Below are 19,209 nucleotides of genomic sequence, written 5' to 3'. Positions count from 1 at the left end.
TGTCCAAGGCCCCATTTTCTAGGACTATGAGGTTCAGAGTGATTAAATGACTTGCCCAAGCTATACAGTTAGTGAGTTGTAGAACTAGAATTAAAAATCAGGTTTTATGGTCCTGAGTTTGACCCTCTTTCTGCTATATCACTGTAAAATAGTTTTTATGAAGCTCTTTGAATTTGCTTTTGAACTGTAGCAAGTACAAACTTGCAGTCAGAAGTAGAAGGTCTGTGATCTCTAATGGGTCATCCAGGTTCTAGAACTTGATCCTTAGAGCCATTATCATAAATTTTACTGCTCAGAGGGCCCTTAAAGAAAGGACAGAGTTGGAACTCCTCTAGGTCTTTAATCCTCAACATGGAGAATCTGGGCCAAATAGTCTTTTAGCCAGTCCTGGGAGACAAAGCTAGATTGGGAAACTGCATGCCCTATAGGCTGGGGCCCTCGACAATCCTACTGGGAGGAAATGCTTGACATCTTGTTGTGTTTGCCTCATTATTGTGTTGCGGGGGCATACTCTCTCTTTCAGTCAAGCCTTCTTTTTCTTGTGCCTGGAAAGCACTTGCCACAGTTAACGTCTCTATTTTTTTACTTCCCTCTTACTGCTCTATTCACTGATCTGTTTCTACCCTCCATTCTTTACCAAAGCAGATCTTGCCAAAGGTAACCAAACTCTACCAACTCCTTAAGCCCGCCTGGACCTATAACAATCCATTGAACCATTTCCTTTTCATTGGACCTCATCCAACTCATACCTTCACTATCCTCCTTTCTGTATTTTTATGTGATTACTCTCTTGCAAACATCCTCAACTTCCTTGCCCTTCCCTCCCTTAGTTGGAAAGTGAAAGTGAAGTCGCTCAGTCGTGTCCGACTCTTTGCGACCCCATGGACTGTAGCCTACCAGGCTTCTCTGTCCATGGGATTCTCCAGGCAAGAATACTGGAGTGGGTTACCATTTCCTCCTCCAGGGGATCTTCCTGACCCAGGGATCGAACCCAGGTCTCCTGCATTGGAGGCAGAGCTTTAACCTCTGAGCCACAGGTCCTCAAATCTGATTAATTCCAGTTTGCCATGCCTCCACCTAAGCAGAGAGAATGACTAGAGAAAATAATGAAAACAAACTGATTCTCCTCATTTTAAATTCATTGAAACTGAACTCAAGTGAGACCTTAGTGCTAACTGGTGAGCCTACCGTAGTTCTGTGTTTGATTCATTCTCCTTTTCCCCTGGAGCCATGTCGGGCTAGCAAGGTTTTCTTGGAGCTGCACTGCATTTGGCTATAATTCCTACCCAACCCTCCTTTCCCTTTCCCCTTTCAGAAGTGCCTATTTCTACACCCTCTACCCTTCATCTTCCCCAGGCATTACCTGCAATAAGTCACCTACATTTCTAACACCATCTTGGTGTCTGTCTGTTTCCCAGAGAATTCAACTACATGGACTGTCACCACCACATCTACCCACCTGCCTGTATTTTTTACACGGTCATTCCTTTTTTCCTGTCATTATGGATGAAATAGCTGTACTCCTATGGGAAGCCAGCGCACCTTGAGCACTGGATCTCACCCACTCTCATAGTCTCAAGAACAGTGCTCTAGCAATTCTCTTTTTCTCCAATATTGTTTTTCTCTTTATTTCATCATTCCCATTAACACAAAAGCAGGCAGATTGGTCAAAAAATCTTGACCAACATTTCCTTTTACCTGCCACCTGGTTCTCTCTACCCTTTTTTTTTTTTTTTAACCACAAAACTCCTCAAAACACTAGTTTATACTTATGTCTCTGGTTGTTCTTCTTTCATTCTTTTTCAAACCCATTTTTTCCCCTGTACCACTTCACTGAAACTGCTCTTGTCAGAGTCACTAATGAACTCCATGTTACTAAATTCAGTGGTCCATTCTAAGTCCTCATCTTCATTGACCATCCAATACAATTGATCCCTCCTTTTCCCCTTAAAATGCTTTCTTCACTTGGTCTACAGGATAGTCTTCTGGTTCTCTTCCTACCTCATTGGCTACTTTTTCTGTCTTCTTCGCTGGTTCCACTTTCTCTTCCTGATCTCTAAATACTGGGGTGCTCCAAAACTCATCAGGATTCCCTCATGGCTCAGATGGTAAAGTAGTCTGCCTGCAATATGGGAGACCCAGGTTCGATCCCTGGGTAGGGAAGATCCTCTGGAGAAGGAAATGGCAACCTACTCCAGTATTCTTGCCTGGAAAATTCCATGGATTTAGAAGCCTGGCTGGCTACAGTCCATGGGGTCGCAGAGTTAGACAAGACTGGGTGACTTCACTTTCTTTCCAAAGCTCATCCTTGAATCTTCCTTCTATATATACCCTCTCCATAGGGGATTTCATCCAGAGTCATGGGTCTTCAAGTATTACCTGTAGGATGATGACTCCCAAATATACTATTATATCTTATTCAGGTTGTATCCAGTTGCCTCATTAACATTTGGATTTCTAATCATCATATCTGACTTAACATTTAATAATATGTTATTTGTTTCTGTCCCCACTCCTACACCAAATATGCTCCTTCCTGTTCTTCCCTATCTCAATAACTCCACCCTTCTAATCACTGGAGTCAAAAACTTTGGAGCCATCCTCTTTACTCCCACTCATATTTTGTATCTAATCCATCATTTCTGTGAATTTTGCCTTCAAAATGAATCTAGAATCTGAACATTTCTCTGCCTTCGCCACCACCACTCACTTCTGCCCTTATTCTTACAGTCTTTTGCAACACAGCAGCCAGAGTAACATATTCTTCTATGAGCCAGTTCATATCACTCCTTTGCTAAAAATGGCTCCCCATTTTATTCAGAGAAGTGGCGGCAACTACTCTCTTTCACTCAGCTCTAGTTACATTGTCCTTCTTACTCTTTCTTGGACAAGCAAGTTATGCTTCTATTTCAGGGATTTTGCATTTGCTGTTCTCTCTACCAGAAGGCTTTTCTTCCCAAATATCTGTGTGGTTTGCTCCTTATTCCTCCAAGTTACTTAAATGTTGCTTACTCAACAAAGCCTCTCCTGACCGAAGAGCAAAATCCCCATGATGACAGGCCTCTCTCTTGCTTTCTTGTCCTCTGTAGTTTATCTCACCATCTCATCATATATATTTACTTCTTTGTATGTTTGTTGGTCTCCCTTGAATGTAAGCCCCATGAGGGTGGAAACTTTTCTGTTTTATTTCACTGGCATATCCCCAACAAATACAATAGTACTTTGAACAGGTACTCAAAATATTTGCCAAGTGAATATACAGGTTAATAATAATAAGTACCATTTATTGAGCAATTACTATATGCCTGTCTTCATGGGGATTTTGCTTTTTGGTCAAGAGAGGCTTTGTTGAGTAAGCAACATTTAGAGGCTTCCCTGGTGGCTCAGACGGTAAAGTGTCTGCCTGCAATGCAGGAGACCTGGGTTTGATCCCTGGGTCAGGAAGATCCCCTGGAGAAAGAAATGGCAACCCACTCCAGTACTCTTGCCTGAAAAATTCCATGGACAGAGGAGCCTTGTAGGCTACAGTCCATGGGGTCGAAAAGGGTCAGACACAACTGAGCAATTTCACTTTACTATATGCCAGGGACTTATAAGATAATTGCTATTGTATTCACAATTTGTAGATGAGGAGACTGAAGAGGTTAAATAACTTGCCTAAGATCCTACAGCTAGCAAGTAATAGAGCCTGGATTTGAACCTAAGCAATCTAGCGCTAAAACTCATGTTCTTAACCAATATGTATATTACCTCAATAAAACAATGTTAGATGATAACCTCAAAATAAAAAAAAAAAGACTAAAAAGTGTAAAAATGTCTAACTTTTATTTTTTCTATGGTGACTATCACTGCCTCTTTGAAAAGTTTAATTACTAAAGTTCTCTCAAAAATCTCTCTTTGATGCCTGTGCTTTGCTACTGCTCTAAGGCCTAGTCTCCTTTAGGGTAATCAGGCATTGGTCACAAATCTGCTTCAATGGCCCTTCCTGCAGAACCAGGAGGTCTGGATGAAGGGCGGCTCCATTAAGAAGCCATTGTCCCAAGTATCACTCCACCCATAAAATAGTTCTAGGAGACCAGGGAAGCTGGTAGACAGCACAAACCTTGCTTCCTTCTCCAAATCGTCCATCAGAAATGGCTTCGGTGTCTCCCTTCAAGGTCACCATACTGTGAGCAGGGAATGTGACACAGAAGGTGTGTGCATTCTGACTCAACAAGTTAAAGGTTGTGTGTGACCTTGCACAGTTTATATATACTCTCTGAATCTCAATTCCTACATTTGAAAAGTGGGAATACAAATATCTGCCTTGTGACACATATACACTATTGATACTATGTATGAAACACACAACTAATAAGAATACACTGCAGTAGTATAGAAAACTCTACTTAATGAATTGTGGTGACCTAAATTAGAAGGAAATCTGAAAAGGGGGATATATGTATACGTATCAGTTTGGTTCAGTTGCTCAGTCCTGTCCGACTCTTTGTGACCCTATGGACTATGCGTAGTTGATTAATTCTGCTGTACAGTAGAAACCAACACAACATTGTAAAGCAATGCTACTCCCGTAAAAATTAAAAACAAACAAACAAACTCTAATGTCTTGCTGGGTTGTTTTAAGGGCTAAGTGGGGAGACTTTTGGAAATGTTCATAGAGTTAGGTACAAGGTTTTAGGTGTCCAATGAATACAAATTCTTTACCCTGCCTCTCAGGGCCATGTAACCAGCAAATGAGACAATGACTACAAGACTGATTTTTTAAATGCAGAGAAGAGTGCACAGCTGAGGAGTCAGACATCTGGAAATCCATATGAGTGAATATCTTACTTTTCTTGTTCCCCAGGTCATATTTCCAACCTCCTCTGCAAACTCTTCATCATTTGTAAGAAGGAAATTGTCAAAGATGCTGCCTGATTTCACCTGTTGAAGAAACGATGGGATTATTAGAACTAGGTCGACCAGCTTAAAAAATATCAACTGGAAGCTTTGCAAAATGTAGATTCCCAGGCCAGAAGCCCAGTGATTTTAATCAATAACTGAGGCGGAGTGAGAGAATACAATGGTGATTAAGAATAGAAAAGCTCCAGAATGCTGTACCACCTTAGCTGATCTGCTCTAGAAATAAGTTACGTTACTGTTTCCCAAGATGCTATGTCCCCCAAGCCTCTGACAACTCTTTCAGAGGGTTGTGAAGAAATTTCCGTCACTCTGTCAGGCTCCAAATTGCTGCCCAGTGGCTCTCGCCCCAGTTCAGATTGACAGCATCTACCTCTGCTATCACTTACAGATGCCTTTTTAAGGTTCTCTCCTCAATATAGTCTGGAGAAGGCAATGGCCACCCACTCCAGTACTCTTGCCTGGAAAATCCCATGGATGGAGGAGCCTGGTGGGCTGCAGTCCATGGGGTCACAAAGAGTCAGACATGACTGAGCGACTTCACTTTCACTTTTCCCTTTCATGCATTGGAGAAGGAAATGGCAACCCACTCCAGTGTTCTTGCCTGGAGAATCCCAGGGATGGCAGAGCCTGGTGGGCTGCTGTCTATGGGGTTGCACAGAGTCGGACATAACAGAAGCGACTTAGCAGCAGCAACCTCAATATAGTCAGAAAAACTAAAAGAATACAAGGAAAAGAAAAGGTTTGACAAGAAGTGTGAGCACAGTTTCTACCATATTTCTCTATTTTCTTAAAATAATATACTTAATATTTACAATTACAGAAAAAGATGAATTAGTCAATGGTATATAATAATTTCAGTGTTCATTGGACTTCCTTGGTGGTCCAGTGGTTAAGAACCCAAAATTCCATTGCAGAAGGCACTGGTTTGATCCCTAGTCAGGGAACTAAGATCCCACATGTCATAAGGAGTAGCTGAAAAAAGTACTTTCAGCATTTATCAATGATAAAAAAATAGAATAGAAAGAGCAGAGGTCATGGAGTCAGACCAGCTCAACCACACACTATCTGTGTGACTTTGGGGATGTTACTCAACTCCTCTGAGCCTATTCCCTCATAGTTCAGTTCAGTTGTTTAGTTGTGTCCAACTCTTTGCAACCCCATGGACCGCAGCATGCCAGGCTGTAGTCCCTGTCCATCACTGACTCCTGGAGCTTACTCAAACTCATGTCCATCAAGTCAGTGATGCCATCCAACCATCTCATCCTCTGTCATCTCCTTCTCCTCTTGCCTTCAATCTTGCCCAGCATCAGGGTCTTTTCCAAGGAGTCAGTTCTTCACATCAGGTGGCCAAAGTATTGGAGCTTCAGCTTCAGCATCAGTCCTTCCAATGAGTATTCAGGACTGATTTCCTTTAGAATGGACTGGTTGGATCTCCTTGCAGTCCAAGGGACTCTCAAGAGTCTTCTCCAACACCACACTTCAAAAGCATCGATTCTTTGGTGCTCAACTTTCTTTATGGTCCAACTCTCATATTCGTATGTGACTACTGGAAAAACCATAGCTTTGACTAGACAGACCTTTGTCAACAAAGTATGTCCCTGCTTTTTAATATGCTGTCTAGCTTTGTCATAGCTTTTCTTCCAAGGAGCAAGCGTCTTTTAATTTCATGGCTGCAGTCACCGTCTGCAGTGATTTTAGAGCCCAAGAAAATAAAGTCTGTCACTGTTTCCATTGTTTCCCCATCTATTTATTCCCTCACAAATGAAGTATTAAAAATAACTCCCTTGCAGTGTTGTCATGAGCATTAGAAATAATACAGTGTTTATAAGTCATAAAACAGTGCTTATATTAGTCATTTGATAAATTGTAAGTTATTATCATAATTTTTAAGTATCTGCATATGTTTCAAAAGAAACACAGGAGGGTCATTCTGGATTTTTAAACTTCAGCACTATGTTAATTAAATCAGCAAATTAATTGTGTGAGAGCAGTTGTGTGACCAGGAGAAAGTTTGCAGCATGTGTTATCCCCATAGCCTCCCTCTGAAGGTTTGAAAAAGTTTTGTTTTGCTTTTTTAAATAAGAAAGAAGTTTATTTGGCTTACATCATCTCACCAAACCTGCCTTCAGCAGAAAAATAAATGACAAAATAGCCACTTTGGATAGAGATTGTTAATTTCCTCTGAGCAATTCGAAAAATCTGTTTTAATAATTTTTTATGCAACTTTACGATTTTTTTCTTTGGGATTGTTTTTTTCTTTTTTGAGTTGGATGTTTTGTTTTTCTTTTTTGAGTTATTGGAGTTGTTTGAGTTGGTTAGAGAACTGCTCATTTTTTGGTTCTTTCATTTTTCCTACTCCACAAGAAATGTTTCCAATCTCCCCTGTTCTCATTGGTACTCTTTTTCCTCCAGCCCCCTTACACTGAACTCTGCCTCCAGCTGAGAATCAGGACATGAGGGCCAGTCCTGCTGGCTAAACCTCACTACTGGAGGGACCTCAGTCTACTCTATCCTCTCTGTGTCTCCATGTTTTTCTCTGGACAATGAAAGAAAATATAACTTCCCTGTTTCCTTCACATACTTCTCAGGAGAGAACTTGTGAGAAAGACTTTCGTGAGACTATAACGCCTAAAAAATTAATTCACTGAAAGTTACCTAGTTTCCTTGATGTCCCGCTTGAATCATAAAATGGAAAGAGTGTAGATTTAGCCACTTACTAGCTATGAGATCTTGACAAGTCATGTCACCTCTCTAAGGCCTCCACTTCTTGGTCAATAAAATGAAGATGATAAACCCTACCTTCCAGCCCCATAGGGCTGTGACACAGACCATATGACCTAAGGAATGTCAACGTGCTCTGCATTATGACTGCTAGGCTGTACCCCTTCAAAGATCATAAGGAGTCCCAAAACTAAGAGAAAGTGTTTTCTTTGTTCACTGCCATCTCCTCGAGCCTCTGTCCCAGTGAAAGATGGCAGTATCTTCTGCCTAAGAGGAAAAAAAAGAAGGAAAGAAAAGGAATTTTGTATGGAAGACAGCAGGCTGGGTCGGGAACTAAGTAGAAAGGTTAAGAAATTTACTAGGCTAGGACCTGATGCAGAGGGTGATGGGTTCACAGAGCATTTGGAAACCCAGGCTGGAGTACAGCCAGTGAGCGAATGCCGCCCATTTCCACGCTGAGAGTCGCTAGGCTTTCCAGTGAGATGCAGGGACCCTGTGGTGAGCTGGATGTGCTGGGTTGGCTAAGTGAGTAGGGTGGAGTAGGACTTCGGAGTGCCAGACCCAGCTAGAAGTTAACAGGATGCCTGCAAGGGTGATGTCAGCATTGTGCAGAACTGTGTTACAAGAGGAAAAATAGATAAAGAGATCTTGCTGGAGTTTCAGAAATGTTGTCTCTCAAGATTCATCCCAGACCTGCTGGATCAGAATCTGCATTTTATTAAGATCTGAATGATTCATATGCATATGACAGTTTGAGAAACACTCCTTCAGCACGGTTTAAATTCTCAAACAGAAAGTTTTGCCTATTGGGGGAGGAAGATAGAACTCAGAGCAATTAGCACAAAATAATTTTAAAATTTTGTAGATGAACATAGATACTGTTTAGTGTGTGCCTTAATGTTTTTTATGGGAAAAAAACCCAACGCATTTTAAGGAAATAATCAGATTAGGCATGTTAACAGGACCACATATTTTTATAAGATGTAGAAAGTTCCTATTATTAAAAGGGGACAACTGAAAAAAAAGAGGTAATGGGAAATTGTAGAGAGTGTATCCGTATTCTTTAGATAAGAAAGCAAAGAAAGAAGAACATATGTCCCTCTGCTCTTTCTTCTTTCCGTCTCTCCTGAACCCCTACTGTGTACCTGGTAATTTACCTATCTCATCTCCTTGCACTTGTATGCTGACGTCACTGAATCAGGAAACCAATAAAGTTGAAATAAATAATCCAAGAAAACTTCAAATAGTGGGTGTCTGTTCAAGAGACCTTTAGCAGCCCTGAACTGTAGAAATCACTGGTCAGAGACAGAGATTTCCCTGGCCCTGAAACATTCCAGAATACACCCAAGAACCAGTGGCTTCACTTTCTAGAGGCTCCATTGTACACTGGATGTAGTCAGTAAAGGACTTAGGCTGACAGGTCTTTGAATCCTGTCTCTCCCATGCACTACCTGTGTGCTCTTGGGCACATCACGTGACATTTCTGATTCTTAATTCTCTCAAATATAACATGGGGTAATAATAAGCTGATAGTAATATTTACTTTCCCTTCCTCTCCAAGGGAATTCCAATACTACATAGATTGTAGTTTCCAAGAGGTCTCCTGGGCTAAAGTTTTCCCTCTGGGGCATGCACTTGAGGTACTGTCTTTCTCCCGAGCTGGGGAAGAATCATAACAGGTCTCGTTGGAAGAAAACAATCCGACAGCCTGAGTTTCTGAGCCCCCCTCTTTCCCTTCCAGTCAGAGGCAGGAAGAGGGAGGTGAGGTCAAGATTTGTCATCATGGCTGGGACAATCAGCCCCAACATCTCTCTGGGGATTTTAGCATTTCAGAGTTTTACCACATCTCTGATTCCCTTTTATCTCCAGAACTACCCCCCAAGATTCATATAGGACCAGACTAGCAATGCAAATTATTAGAACACTGAATCTAGCCTCAGAAAGGCCTGTACTCAAATCCCAGCTTCTCTGCTTACCAGATGTGTCTTCGGGCAAATTAGCTAACTTTTCTGAATGTCAGTTTCCACATTTAGGTACAGGGGATTTCATAGTGAGAATTAAATGGCATTTGCAGAGTCCCTGAAATAGAGCTTGGTATAGGGTAGAGACTGGGTAAATTTTAGCCGTTATAATTATCAGGATAAATATAACTAGCCCCATTTTAAAGATGAACAGTTTGAAATTTAGAAAGAATAAGACTCATTCAGTTCTTGTAATTTCCAGACTGGAGCTCTCTTCACTTTGTGCAAACTTCAGAGGGACTGTTGTTCAATGGCTCTGAGCCCAGAGAGCTTTACCTGCCAAAGGTCCAGGCCAAGGACACTGATGTTGTAATAGTGGCAAATGTTGGGGTCAGGCTTATATTCAGGATTGTCTATTTCTAGATGATTCCACTCCCCCTGGTACTTGGAACTGTCAATGATCCGAGGTTTCCACTTACCCTAAGCAAAGAACCAAAGAGTGAACGTGGCATTAGTATTTTTCCATTCTTCTCATGCAATTAGAAAGACTAATCAGTTTATAAAGACAATTGTGGATTAGGCATAAGGATTCAGAGCAGGCTTCCTGGAGCTTCTTTCCTTTTCTTTGAGCTAACTCACAAGACTTTCCCGGTTCCCCTTTCTCCCCAGAGGGATCTGAACAAGGTGGCAGAGACCCATTATGAGCCTGGTCCCAGCTCTCTGTGCAAGTTTGATCATGGGGTTAAGAAACGTAGCTTCAAAAAAAAAAAGAAAAAAGAAACGTAGCTTCACAGGGAACACCATCTAAGGACTCTGGACTTGGGGCCATTCTCTTCGTGGTGTGCAGCACAGGAAACTGGGGCCAAATAAAACAATACTTACTTCAGTCAGTCCTATCTCTGGACCATTTGATAGTTGATTCCTTTAGTTCCGGACTTGGCCCTTAAAAAGAAGCCCCCATACCCCAGCATGTTTGGCTATTCATGTCCTACTCTTCCCCTTTCTGGACCACTTCTGAGACTTCTGGTCCCTGACCCCAGACCCATTTCCTGTTTTGATCATGTTCCTTTGGCTGTTATCCACCACTTGGGACAAACTCCTTGCTTAGGGCTCCCTGGACCTCTGCTTCCCAGCATCGACCTTGACCAGCCCGCCTGCTCCCAGCCAGACACAGCCGTGAGTACAGGGCCCAGATGAAGCTACAAACTCATGGAGGGAAACAGGGCAGGGGGCAATGGGGAAGCAGGAAGATGACCACAGCATCTTAGTGTTTCTGTTCTGTAAATTAAAGTTTACACCATCTCTTTTGTCTTATTTCTCACACTGATTGGAAGGAGAGACCCCCTCCCTTCCCCCCGCACCGCCACTCACCTTATACTTCACGTTTGGTATCAGGGGCCCTTCCCACTCCCCATCCATTGCCTCATTCCAGTCGTCTGGCTTCTCGGCGTCTGGGTCAGGGATGTATTCAAAGTCTTCCCAGTCCTAAAATAAAACGTTCCTCCATGAAGACAGATGGGTGGGCCAGAATGAAACTGGGGTCATGAGTACGTCAAGTGGACCTGGTGCCTTGCACCTGCTGCTCTCCTGTCCTCATCCCTATGAAAGCCCAGCTCAGGACTCTGCAAACAAATCCAATACATGCGGCAGAGAAAAAGCCTTTAAGCAATCCAGCCTCTCCTCAGATTCTCCATCCTTCTGACCCTGACAACTTTAAGCTCAAAGAAGCTGGGAGTTTTCCTTATCCTGGCCCTCTCTCTTCCACAGTCATATGCCCCATCATTAGAACAAATCTTCTAGCCTGGGTCCCTCTTCCTAAAGACCTGTTTTAGTGACCTGGCACTTGGAAGGTCATGCTCTCAGATCTGTATCAGTCCTCCTTTGTACCCCAGGTCCCTTCTATTTCCTAAGACAACTCCAAGTTACAGCTTGTCTTAACTTTCATATTTCTTCTGCTCTGGAGCCTCTAAAGTTCTGCTCTATCTACCTGGCAGTTCACCTTGGTACTGACCATTTCTCAGACTTAAATAAATGCTTTGATACCAAGTGCACTAGGCTCACAGTCTTTCACCAGCATAAAGTTCCCTGGTTCCTGGGCTCTCTCAGCTGCTTTGCGGTTCTGAAATATTAACAGTCAGCATCTCATCCTGGGGTCTATAGACTTGATATGTCCAGCCTATCTAAGTAGTTTCTACCTTCTCTAGGTCCACTCAAACAGGGAGCATAGAGGCCTGTGTCTCTCCCGTCTGCCCCAGGCCTAGATCCATCCCTGACTACATCAGGTGTGTGGTCCACACCAGGAGGAAGGGTCTATGGTTAGTCTTGCTGCTTTGAGCCTGCCTGCTGGGTCTGGAACTAACCCAGCCCCTAATTTTCCCAGGGTACTGAAGGTCTAGACACTGCTTGATCATCTGCCTTAATTACCTGACCATACCTCCTTCCTCCTGGATTTGGAGCCCATTGAGTCTCCTTACACATGGCTGGGGCTTGCCCACTTCTCTAGGCCTCTCCTTAGGGAATGAATTCCAGTTGCTGGGTGCCATGCTGCTCCTCACTTAACCCTGAGCATCTCGTCCGCATGAAGCTGAATCTGCTCTGCCCTAAGGAGCAGCAGCCCAGCAGGTGAGGCCCTCTATGACCTGGCTCCAACAGACCATTCCAACTCATCTCCCACTCACTCACCACCTTGAACTTTATGTTCCCAAAATACTAAACTGCAGCTTTCAGTTCTTCGCATAACCATGTCACTTTCTGCTTAACTGATGTGTCTTCATACCTGCTGTGGGTCTGGAATATCTTCCCTTCAACTCAATTTCCCTTGCTCTAGTGAATTTGCTCTTTGAAATTCAGTACACGATTAATATATAATTGCCATGTATTAAGAACTTATTATGTACCAGGCACTAAATTATGTATATTAGCTCATTTAATCTTTACAACAACTTTCACATATAGGTATTATAAAAACCCTATTTGTGAAATTTCACAGCAGCTAAGTTCCTTGCCCAAGGTCTGTTTATAGGTGGGATGTTATAGTTAGTAAATGGTGGTACTCCGATACAAACCCATATCTGTCTGACCCGAGTCCCAACATCACCTACACCCCAACTCAACCTGAATTAGGAACCTACTCATGGCTCCCACAGGATTTGGCTTCCCTGACTCTCACCATTAATTACACAGTGTGACCTGCATCTGTGTACCTGCCTGCATCCCTCACTAGATTCTGAAACCCAAGAGGATTCACAGTCCCTGAATTGTTCTATTCATAGCTGTATCCACTTTGGCTTTCCAGTGACTAATAATGAATCAGTCCGTATACTCCACACATTTCCCATTTCAGTAACTTTGGTGTGAAAGATATCCAGATTCAAATGTTGGTTCTAATGTACGTGAGCTTGGGCAAGTCACTTCATTTTTAAGTGTCAGTTTCCGTATCCTCATTGAGGCTGCTAGCAGGATCAATAGATCCTGAACAAATGTGAGGTGCTTTCCTCTTCCCTCCATGCTTCTTTGGACACCAGTATTTAGCTGGATACCTCCTTGAGGGACTGTTGTCTCCGGTTTGTGCTCCATTGTTTCCAGCCTCCTTTGCCCATCCCCACAGCTAAGATCCCCTGTTGCTTCCTAGGAAACACCTTCTGACCTCAGGTTTCTTATCTTCATGATCTTCTATTTGCAGCTGTTCATCCCATTTTCTTGGTTTCTGGGCATAGGGGTCTTTTATCTTCCTGGGAGGCAAGAAGGTCCAGTCGTCCTCCAAATCCCCAGCTTCTACTTGCTTATTGTCAATTTTGACCTCATAAGTAGCACTGGGGCGAATAATGAGAGTGTATAGGTGAGTGTCTTTATTGATCTAGAAAGGGAAAGAGGAATATTTCAGTCCCCTGTTGGACCTCAAGCATTAAATGCACCATCTAAAACAGACCCTCAGTTCCTGAATGCCACCTCCCACATAGTCACAAACACACTTTATCATATTCCTCATCCTATTTCTCTGGTTAACCCAAAAGAGTTTTTGGGTCTCATTCTCCTAAGTACACACTCCTCTGGTCTCCCTTAGTTCCCATCCTTCCCTTCATCATAACTCTGGTCATCCTTTTTTCTTTTCTGGTTTTCTGTCTGTCCTACTAGACTCTAAGCTTCTCAATAGCAAGGATCGGGTCTGACTCATCTGCTATATCTGCATGTTTCAGAACAAGGCCTACCCTGAGCAGGATCCCAGGGAGTCCCTGTATGTACAGCTCCTGTACCGTCCTGGTAGGGAAGGACTTTGCCCTGAAAACAAGTTTTCCAATGACCCAGGTTCTAGGGGCTGCCCTGGACTCGGTCTCTGCCTCTCCCCTGTGCTCTGGTTGGGCTGAACTTCTTCAGTGCTACTCTTTCTCAAGCCTCCTTAACTTTTCTCATATGATTACCTCTTCTAGTAGCTCAATCCTTCCAAAAATTGTCACCTTCCTTTACAAGGCCAATTTGTGCTCATCATTCAAAGTTCAGCACAGGGGAAACCTTTTCTAAGAAGCATTTCCTAAGACACCAGGTCAGGTGGGGGTGGGGTCTCCTCCATGCTCTCATAGATCCCTATTACACTAAATAGTCATTCTCCTTTGTTTGACTCCTACCTTCTGAGTTCTGTGAGAACAGAGGTCACGCCTGACTCACTCTATCCCCAGTCCAAGGCCCAATACAGAGTTGACATTCAGTGACTTCCTGTTGAATTGCTGATGAAATCCAGCTCTTACCCACCAGCCAACCTAGATCTCTCTAGCCAAGATGTTCCTAAGGTAAACTCACCACCTATTTCTAAGTTCAGCATTCCCCACATCCCCCATCTCTTCCAGTATCTAGCAGTGGGGAATGGGAACTTGCTGACCCTTGTTCCAAGATACAACTTTATATGACTTCCTGTCTTTCAGATCAATTTCTTCTGTTTGAACTCCTATAATTTATACCACTTTCTATTTTCTAATATGCAAAATGGAGATGATAATACTTAATTCAGAGGGGTGTTATAAACATTAAATCAGATAACATATTCAAATACTTGCCCTTCTCCCAAGACTAATGACCAGCCCACACACTCACCCTACACTTGATGGTCTTGTTGTTTTCATGATATTTCCCTTGATAATGAAAGATGACTTGTACTTTGTTGTTGCCAAAGCCACAGATGTCAGGGCCTGGAAATTAAATCCCAATACATGATTTTACATCACTTTTAGGCAGTTTGCCTGTTCTGTGGCCAAAACAGACATGGTCTGTGTAATCATCAGGGTCCCAGCAGGAAATAGATAGCACACACAAATTTAGGATTATTTCAGAAGAACTTAATAAAGGGACTATTTTAAATGGTGGGAGCAAGACATGGAGAAAATATAAGGAATAATGCTATATTCCAGGCTAGCAACAGTAGGGCTATTCCCATCCCTAGGCTTGAAGTGGGGAGGAGAAGAGGTGGTTCTCAGAGCCCAGGGAAAAAAAAAAGAGTTCAGTAGAGAGGGCAGCCTGGAGAGAAGCTGTGACTTTCAATCAAGGAACACAACTCTCTTCCCTCCCTGTGATCTTCTGCCAGGGCTCCCACTGACCAAACCCAACTGGAAGCCCCTCCTGTGCCAGGCACGTCATAGCATGTCATTTAATTCTCACAAGTAGGTATTACTATTGCAACTTTTAGTTGGGGAAATTGTGGCCCATAAAAGTTATGCAACTTGCACAAGGTCAAACAGCAAAAAAGTAGCATTGCCAAGATTTAAACCCAAGCTTAACTAGAAACAGAGCCTGGGGCTCTTCCTGCTTTGTGAAAACTTTAGAGGAAACTGTTGGTTGGTGGTTCTGAGCCCATAAAACTTGGACAAAGGTCCAAGAATAGGTTTTAATCTAGTTTTTCAACCTAATTTCTCATGATATTGCTCTCTGACTATCCTAAGCATGTGTCTGCATACACAACAGACACACACACACCCACCCACACACACACACACAGAGGGTGCTCTAGCCACATTGTTGTTGTTGTTCAGTCGCTCAGTTATGTTCGACTCTTTGCAACACCATGGATTGCAGCATGCCAGGCTTCTCTGTCCTTCACCATTTCCTGGAGCTTGCTCAAACTCATGTCCATCGAGTTGGTGATGCCATCCAACCATCTTGTCCTCTGTTGTCCCCTTCTCCTCCTGCCTTCAATCTTGCCCAGCGTCAGGGTCTTTTCTAATGAGTTGGTTCTTTGCATCAGGTGGCCAAAGTATTGGAGCTTCAGCTTCAGGATCAGTCCTTCTAATGAATATTCAGGATTGGTTTCCTTTAAGATTGACTGGTCTGATCTCCTTGGAGTCCAAGGGACTCTCAAGAGTCTTCTCCAACACTGCAGTTCAAAAGCATTGGTCTTATCGTTTTTCTGCTTACATTTGAATTTCATGCCCCCGAGCTTTTGTATACACAGTTTCCTATGGCTGAATTACATGTCCTCTATTTTCTTTTCTGCTTATTAAAATCTAACCCATTCTTCAAAGAGTAATTAATATCTTCTCCCAAAAGCCCCCCGTTGGACAGAGTCATGCCATCTTTTGCAATTTCATGGCACCTCATCAACAGCTTTTTCAAAGTGTGTCTTTCATTCTGTCTTTTAAAACATGACTCATATGCCTGTGTCCCCACCAAAGAGAATACAAAAGGGTAGAGTAGGAAAAAGCCCAGACTTTACAGCCAGACAAATTGGGCTCAAAATCTGACTTTCCACTTATTTACCTTGGGCAAATTTCTTGCCTTTATTTTCCCATTTATAAAATGGAGATGATGATAGCCCAAAAAAACTTGTTGGGTTTTTTGAGCATCAAATAAATAATATTAATTTGAAAAAAAATCACCTTAAAAGAAACCTATTTCCAACTTCCCTACTACAACCACCACGTACATCTTCAAATATAAGTTCCTTGTTAAAAGGGGGGATTCTGAAAAAAGTAGAGGTGGAAGACACACACTTTAGAGCTCCAGAATGCTGTACTGGTGTACCTAAGAAAAGGATTAAAAAATAAGAAAGACATTGAAATATAAGAAAGAAGGAGAGTAGTGCTTGCTTCGGTAGCACATATACTAAAGAAAAAAGGAGAGTTGAGGAGGAAGTGATGCAGAGAGGAAGCAGCTGAAGAGGAGGATTTGGGGAAGGGCCAGAGAGAGAGATGGAGTTCGTTGGGAATAGAAAAAAATAACTAGAGAGAATTTTAAGGAAATGGTGATGTATGATGTGTAGTTTAACCTTTTCCTCTGAATTTGTGCAAAAACATTCAGTAAAATCCACATTCTTCATCAGTGATTTAGAAGTGGGATTAGTTGCTCTCATTTCTTTATTTTTAAATATCAACAACATTGAAACTGGTCTAAGGTAGGAGCTAAGTAAGAGCTGGACTGCCCCAAAGAGGCCCAGTATACTGAGGTTGCTTACTGGATGCACCACAGATGTTGGATAAAGGCAATTTCCCTGACCTTCTGTGTCTTTCTCTGCCTGGGGGGCAGGAATCTCCTTCAGACCACAAAGCCTTATTGTGTTACATATGTACCTTTGAGGGTGTCTACATAGTTTCTTGTCCCTTTCTCCTATTCTTAGACATGGAGAATGTCTCTTTGTACTGTACACTTATTAATACCATGTGACTCTCCACCTTTTTGATCTATTTATATTACCATTTAGGTTTAGAGTTGCTTTTCTCAGGTCTTTGAAGAGTCTTACCGCAGAGAGAGGTGGAGCTATCACGTTAGAAACTTCCTGCTTCAAAGAATGTGAAAAAGAATGTGTGTGTGTATAACTGGATATTTTATACATATATATATGTATATATATCTGATTCATTTTGCTATAAACAGAAATTAAGACAACACTGTAGATTAACTATACTTCAATATAATAGATTTAAAAAAAGAAATTTCCTGTTCCAGGTCCATCTGAGCCTTTTCTAGAACTACAGTGGCTGTCATTAAGATCTCATAGGACCAGGACTTCCTGGGTGGTCCAGTGTCTACGACTCTGGGCTCCCAATGCAGGGGGACCAGGGTTTGATGCCTGATCAGGGGACCATGCTGCAACTAAAGATTGTGCATGCCACAACTGAAAAAGAAAAAAAAGATGGATGATGCACGAGCTGGAATCAAGATTGCCAGGAGAAATATCAATAACCTCAGATATGCAGATGACACCACCCTTATGGCAGAAAGCAAAGAGGAACTGAAGAGTCCTTTAATGAAAGTGAAAGAGGAGAGTGAAAAAGTTGGCTTAAAACTCAACATTCAAAAAACTAAGATCATGGCATCCGGTCCCATCACTTCGTGGCAAATAGATGGGGAAACAACGGAAACAGTGACAGACTTTATTTTCCTGGGCTCCAAAAATCACTGCAGATGGTGACTGCAGCCATGAAATTAAAGACGCTTGCTCCTTGGAAGAAAGGCTATGACCAACCCAGACAGTGTATTAAAAAGCAGAGACATTACTTTGCCAACAAAGGTCTCTCTAGTCAAAGCTATGGTTTTTCCAGTAGTCATGTATGGATGTGAGAGTTGGACTATAAAGAAAGCTGTGCACCGAAGAATTGATGCTTTTGAACCGTGGTGTTGGAGAAGACTCTTGAAAGTCCCTTGGACTGCAAGGAGATCCAACCAGTCCATTCTAAAGGAAATCAGTCCTGAATATTCATTGGAAGGACTGATACTGAAGCTGAAGCTCCAATACTTTGACCACCTGGTGTGAAGAACTGACTTCTTGGAAAAGACCCTGATGCTGGGCAAGATTGAAGGCAGGAGGAGAAGGGGATGACAGAGGATGAGATGGTTGGATGGCATCACCGACTGGATGGACATGAGTTTGAGTGAACCCCGGGAGTTGGTGATGTGTGACAGGGAAGCCTGACGTGCTGCAGCCCATGGGGTCAAAAAGAGTTGGACAAGACTGAGCAACTGAACTGAACTGAATGCCATGCACGCAGCAACTAAAAGAACCTGCATCTCGAAACAAAGATTGTGCCACAAGTAAGACCAGGCACAGCTGAAAAAAAAAAAAAAAGAAAAGAGGACCCCACGTAGCTGACAGTGACTGCTATCAGAGCGCTTACCAAACATGATGTAATACTCCAATTCTGAATGCATATCCTCCTGGTTCATGGTGTCAGGAAAAAGTTTCACATACCCACCACCACAATCAACGCCTTGCTTATGTTTTATGGAAAATTGAACCACCAAGGTCTCGTTCTCATTGCTGAATGGCTTAAATCTGGTTGAGAGGGCATAAAACTTGGCATCTTCACTGCTCTGGAGACCTAAGAGCAGAGAGCACACAATCTTTAGACTTCAATACCCTAAGAGCAGCCACAGAAACCACACACTTGGTCTTACCAATTTCTGGTACTTTCTTACACACCTGCTGCATGCCAGGTACCGTCATGGATGCTTTACACACATTATTTTATTCAAGCCTCAGAGCAATTCTGCAAAACAGGTACTATCTTCACTTTTACAAATTAGGAATCTGAGTCATGGGAAGGTGAAGTGAGCTGCCTAGGACCAGATAGCAAGTAAGGAACTAAACTGGGATTTTTAAGCCATGTTTAACTGATTCTTTCTTTCTCATACCATACTGCCTCTG

The 19,209-nt window shown here is 42.6% G+C and overlaps 1 protein-coding gene across 1 annotated transcript; it reads right to left on the bottom strand.

Annotated features, from left to right (window-relative positions):
• Positions 1 to 3,765: 3,765 nt before the first annotated feature.
• On the bottom strand, positions 3,766 to 19,008 carry LOC102399346 (calreticulin-like). The gene is made up of 9 exons (XM_044945452.1): positions 18,960 to 19,008; positions 18,680 to 18,883; positions 16,476 to 16,589; positions 14,670 to 14,764; positions 13,231 to 13,440; positions 10,956 to 11,069; positions 9,921 to 10,064; positions 4,831 to 4,923; positions 3,766 to 3,777 (listed from the first exon to the last, which is right to left on the bottom strand). The coding sequence occupies exons 1-9, from the start codon at positions 19,006 to 19,008 to the stop codon at positions 3,766 to 3,768; spliced, it is 1,035 nt and encodes a 344-aa protein (XP_044801387.1).
• Positions 19,009 to 19,209: the final 201 nt, after the last annotated feature.

The sequence above is a fragment of the Bubalus bubalis genome, chromosome 6 (genome assembly GCF_019923935.1).
Source record: "Bubalus bubalis isolate 160015118507 breed Murrah chromosome 6, NDDB_SH_1, whole genome shotgun sequence".
In the NCBI taxonomy this organism is placed as follows: Eukaryota; Metazoa; Chordata; class Mammalia; order Artiodactyla; family Bovidae; genus Bubalus; species Bubalus bubalis.
Note: the sequence above shows the minus strand (reverse complement) of the source record. Positions and strands in the feature narration are given on the sequence as shown.

Excerpts from the sequence above, each read along its gene's own strand:
- LOC102399346 (XM_044945452.1), bottom strand. The coding sequence starts at position 19,008 with ATGACGGTACCTGGCATGCAGCAGGTGTGTAAGAAAGTACCAGAAATT. Across the intron at positions 10,065-10,955 it reads TACCAAACGTGAAGTATAAG|GGTAAGTGGAAACCTCGGAT; the intron begins GTGAGTGGCGGT and ends TTCTTTGCTTAG. Across the intron at positions 4,924-9,920 it reads TTGGCCTGGACCTTTGGCAG|GTGAAATCAGGCAGCATCTT; the intron begins GTAAAGCTCTCT and ends TTTCTTCAACAG.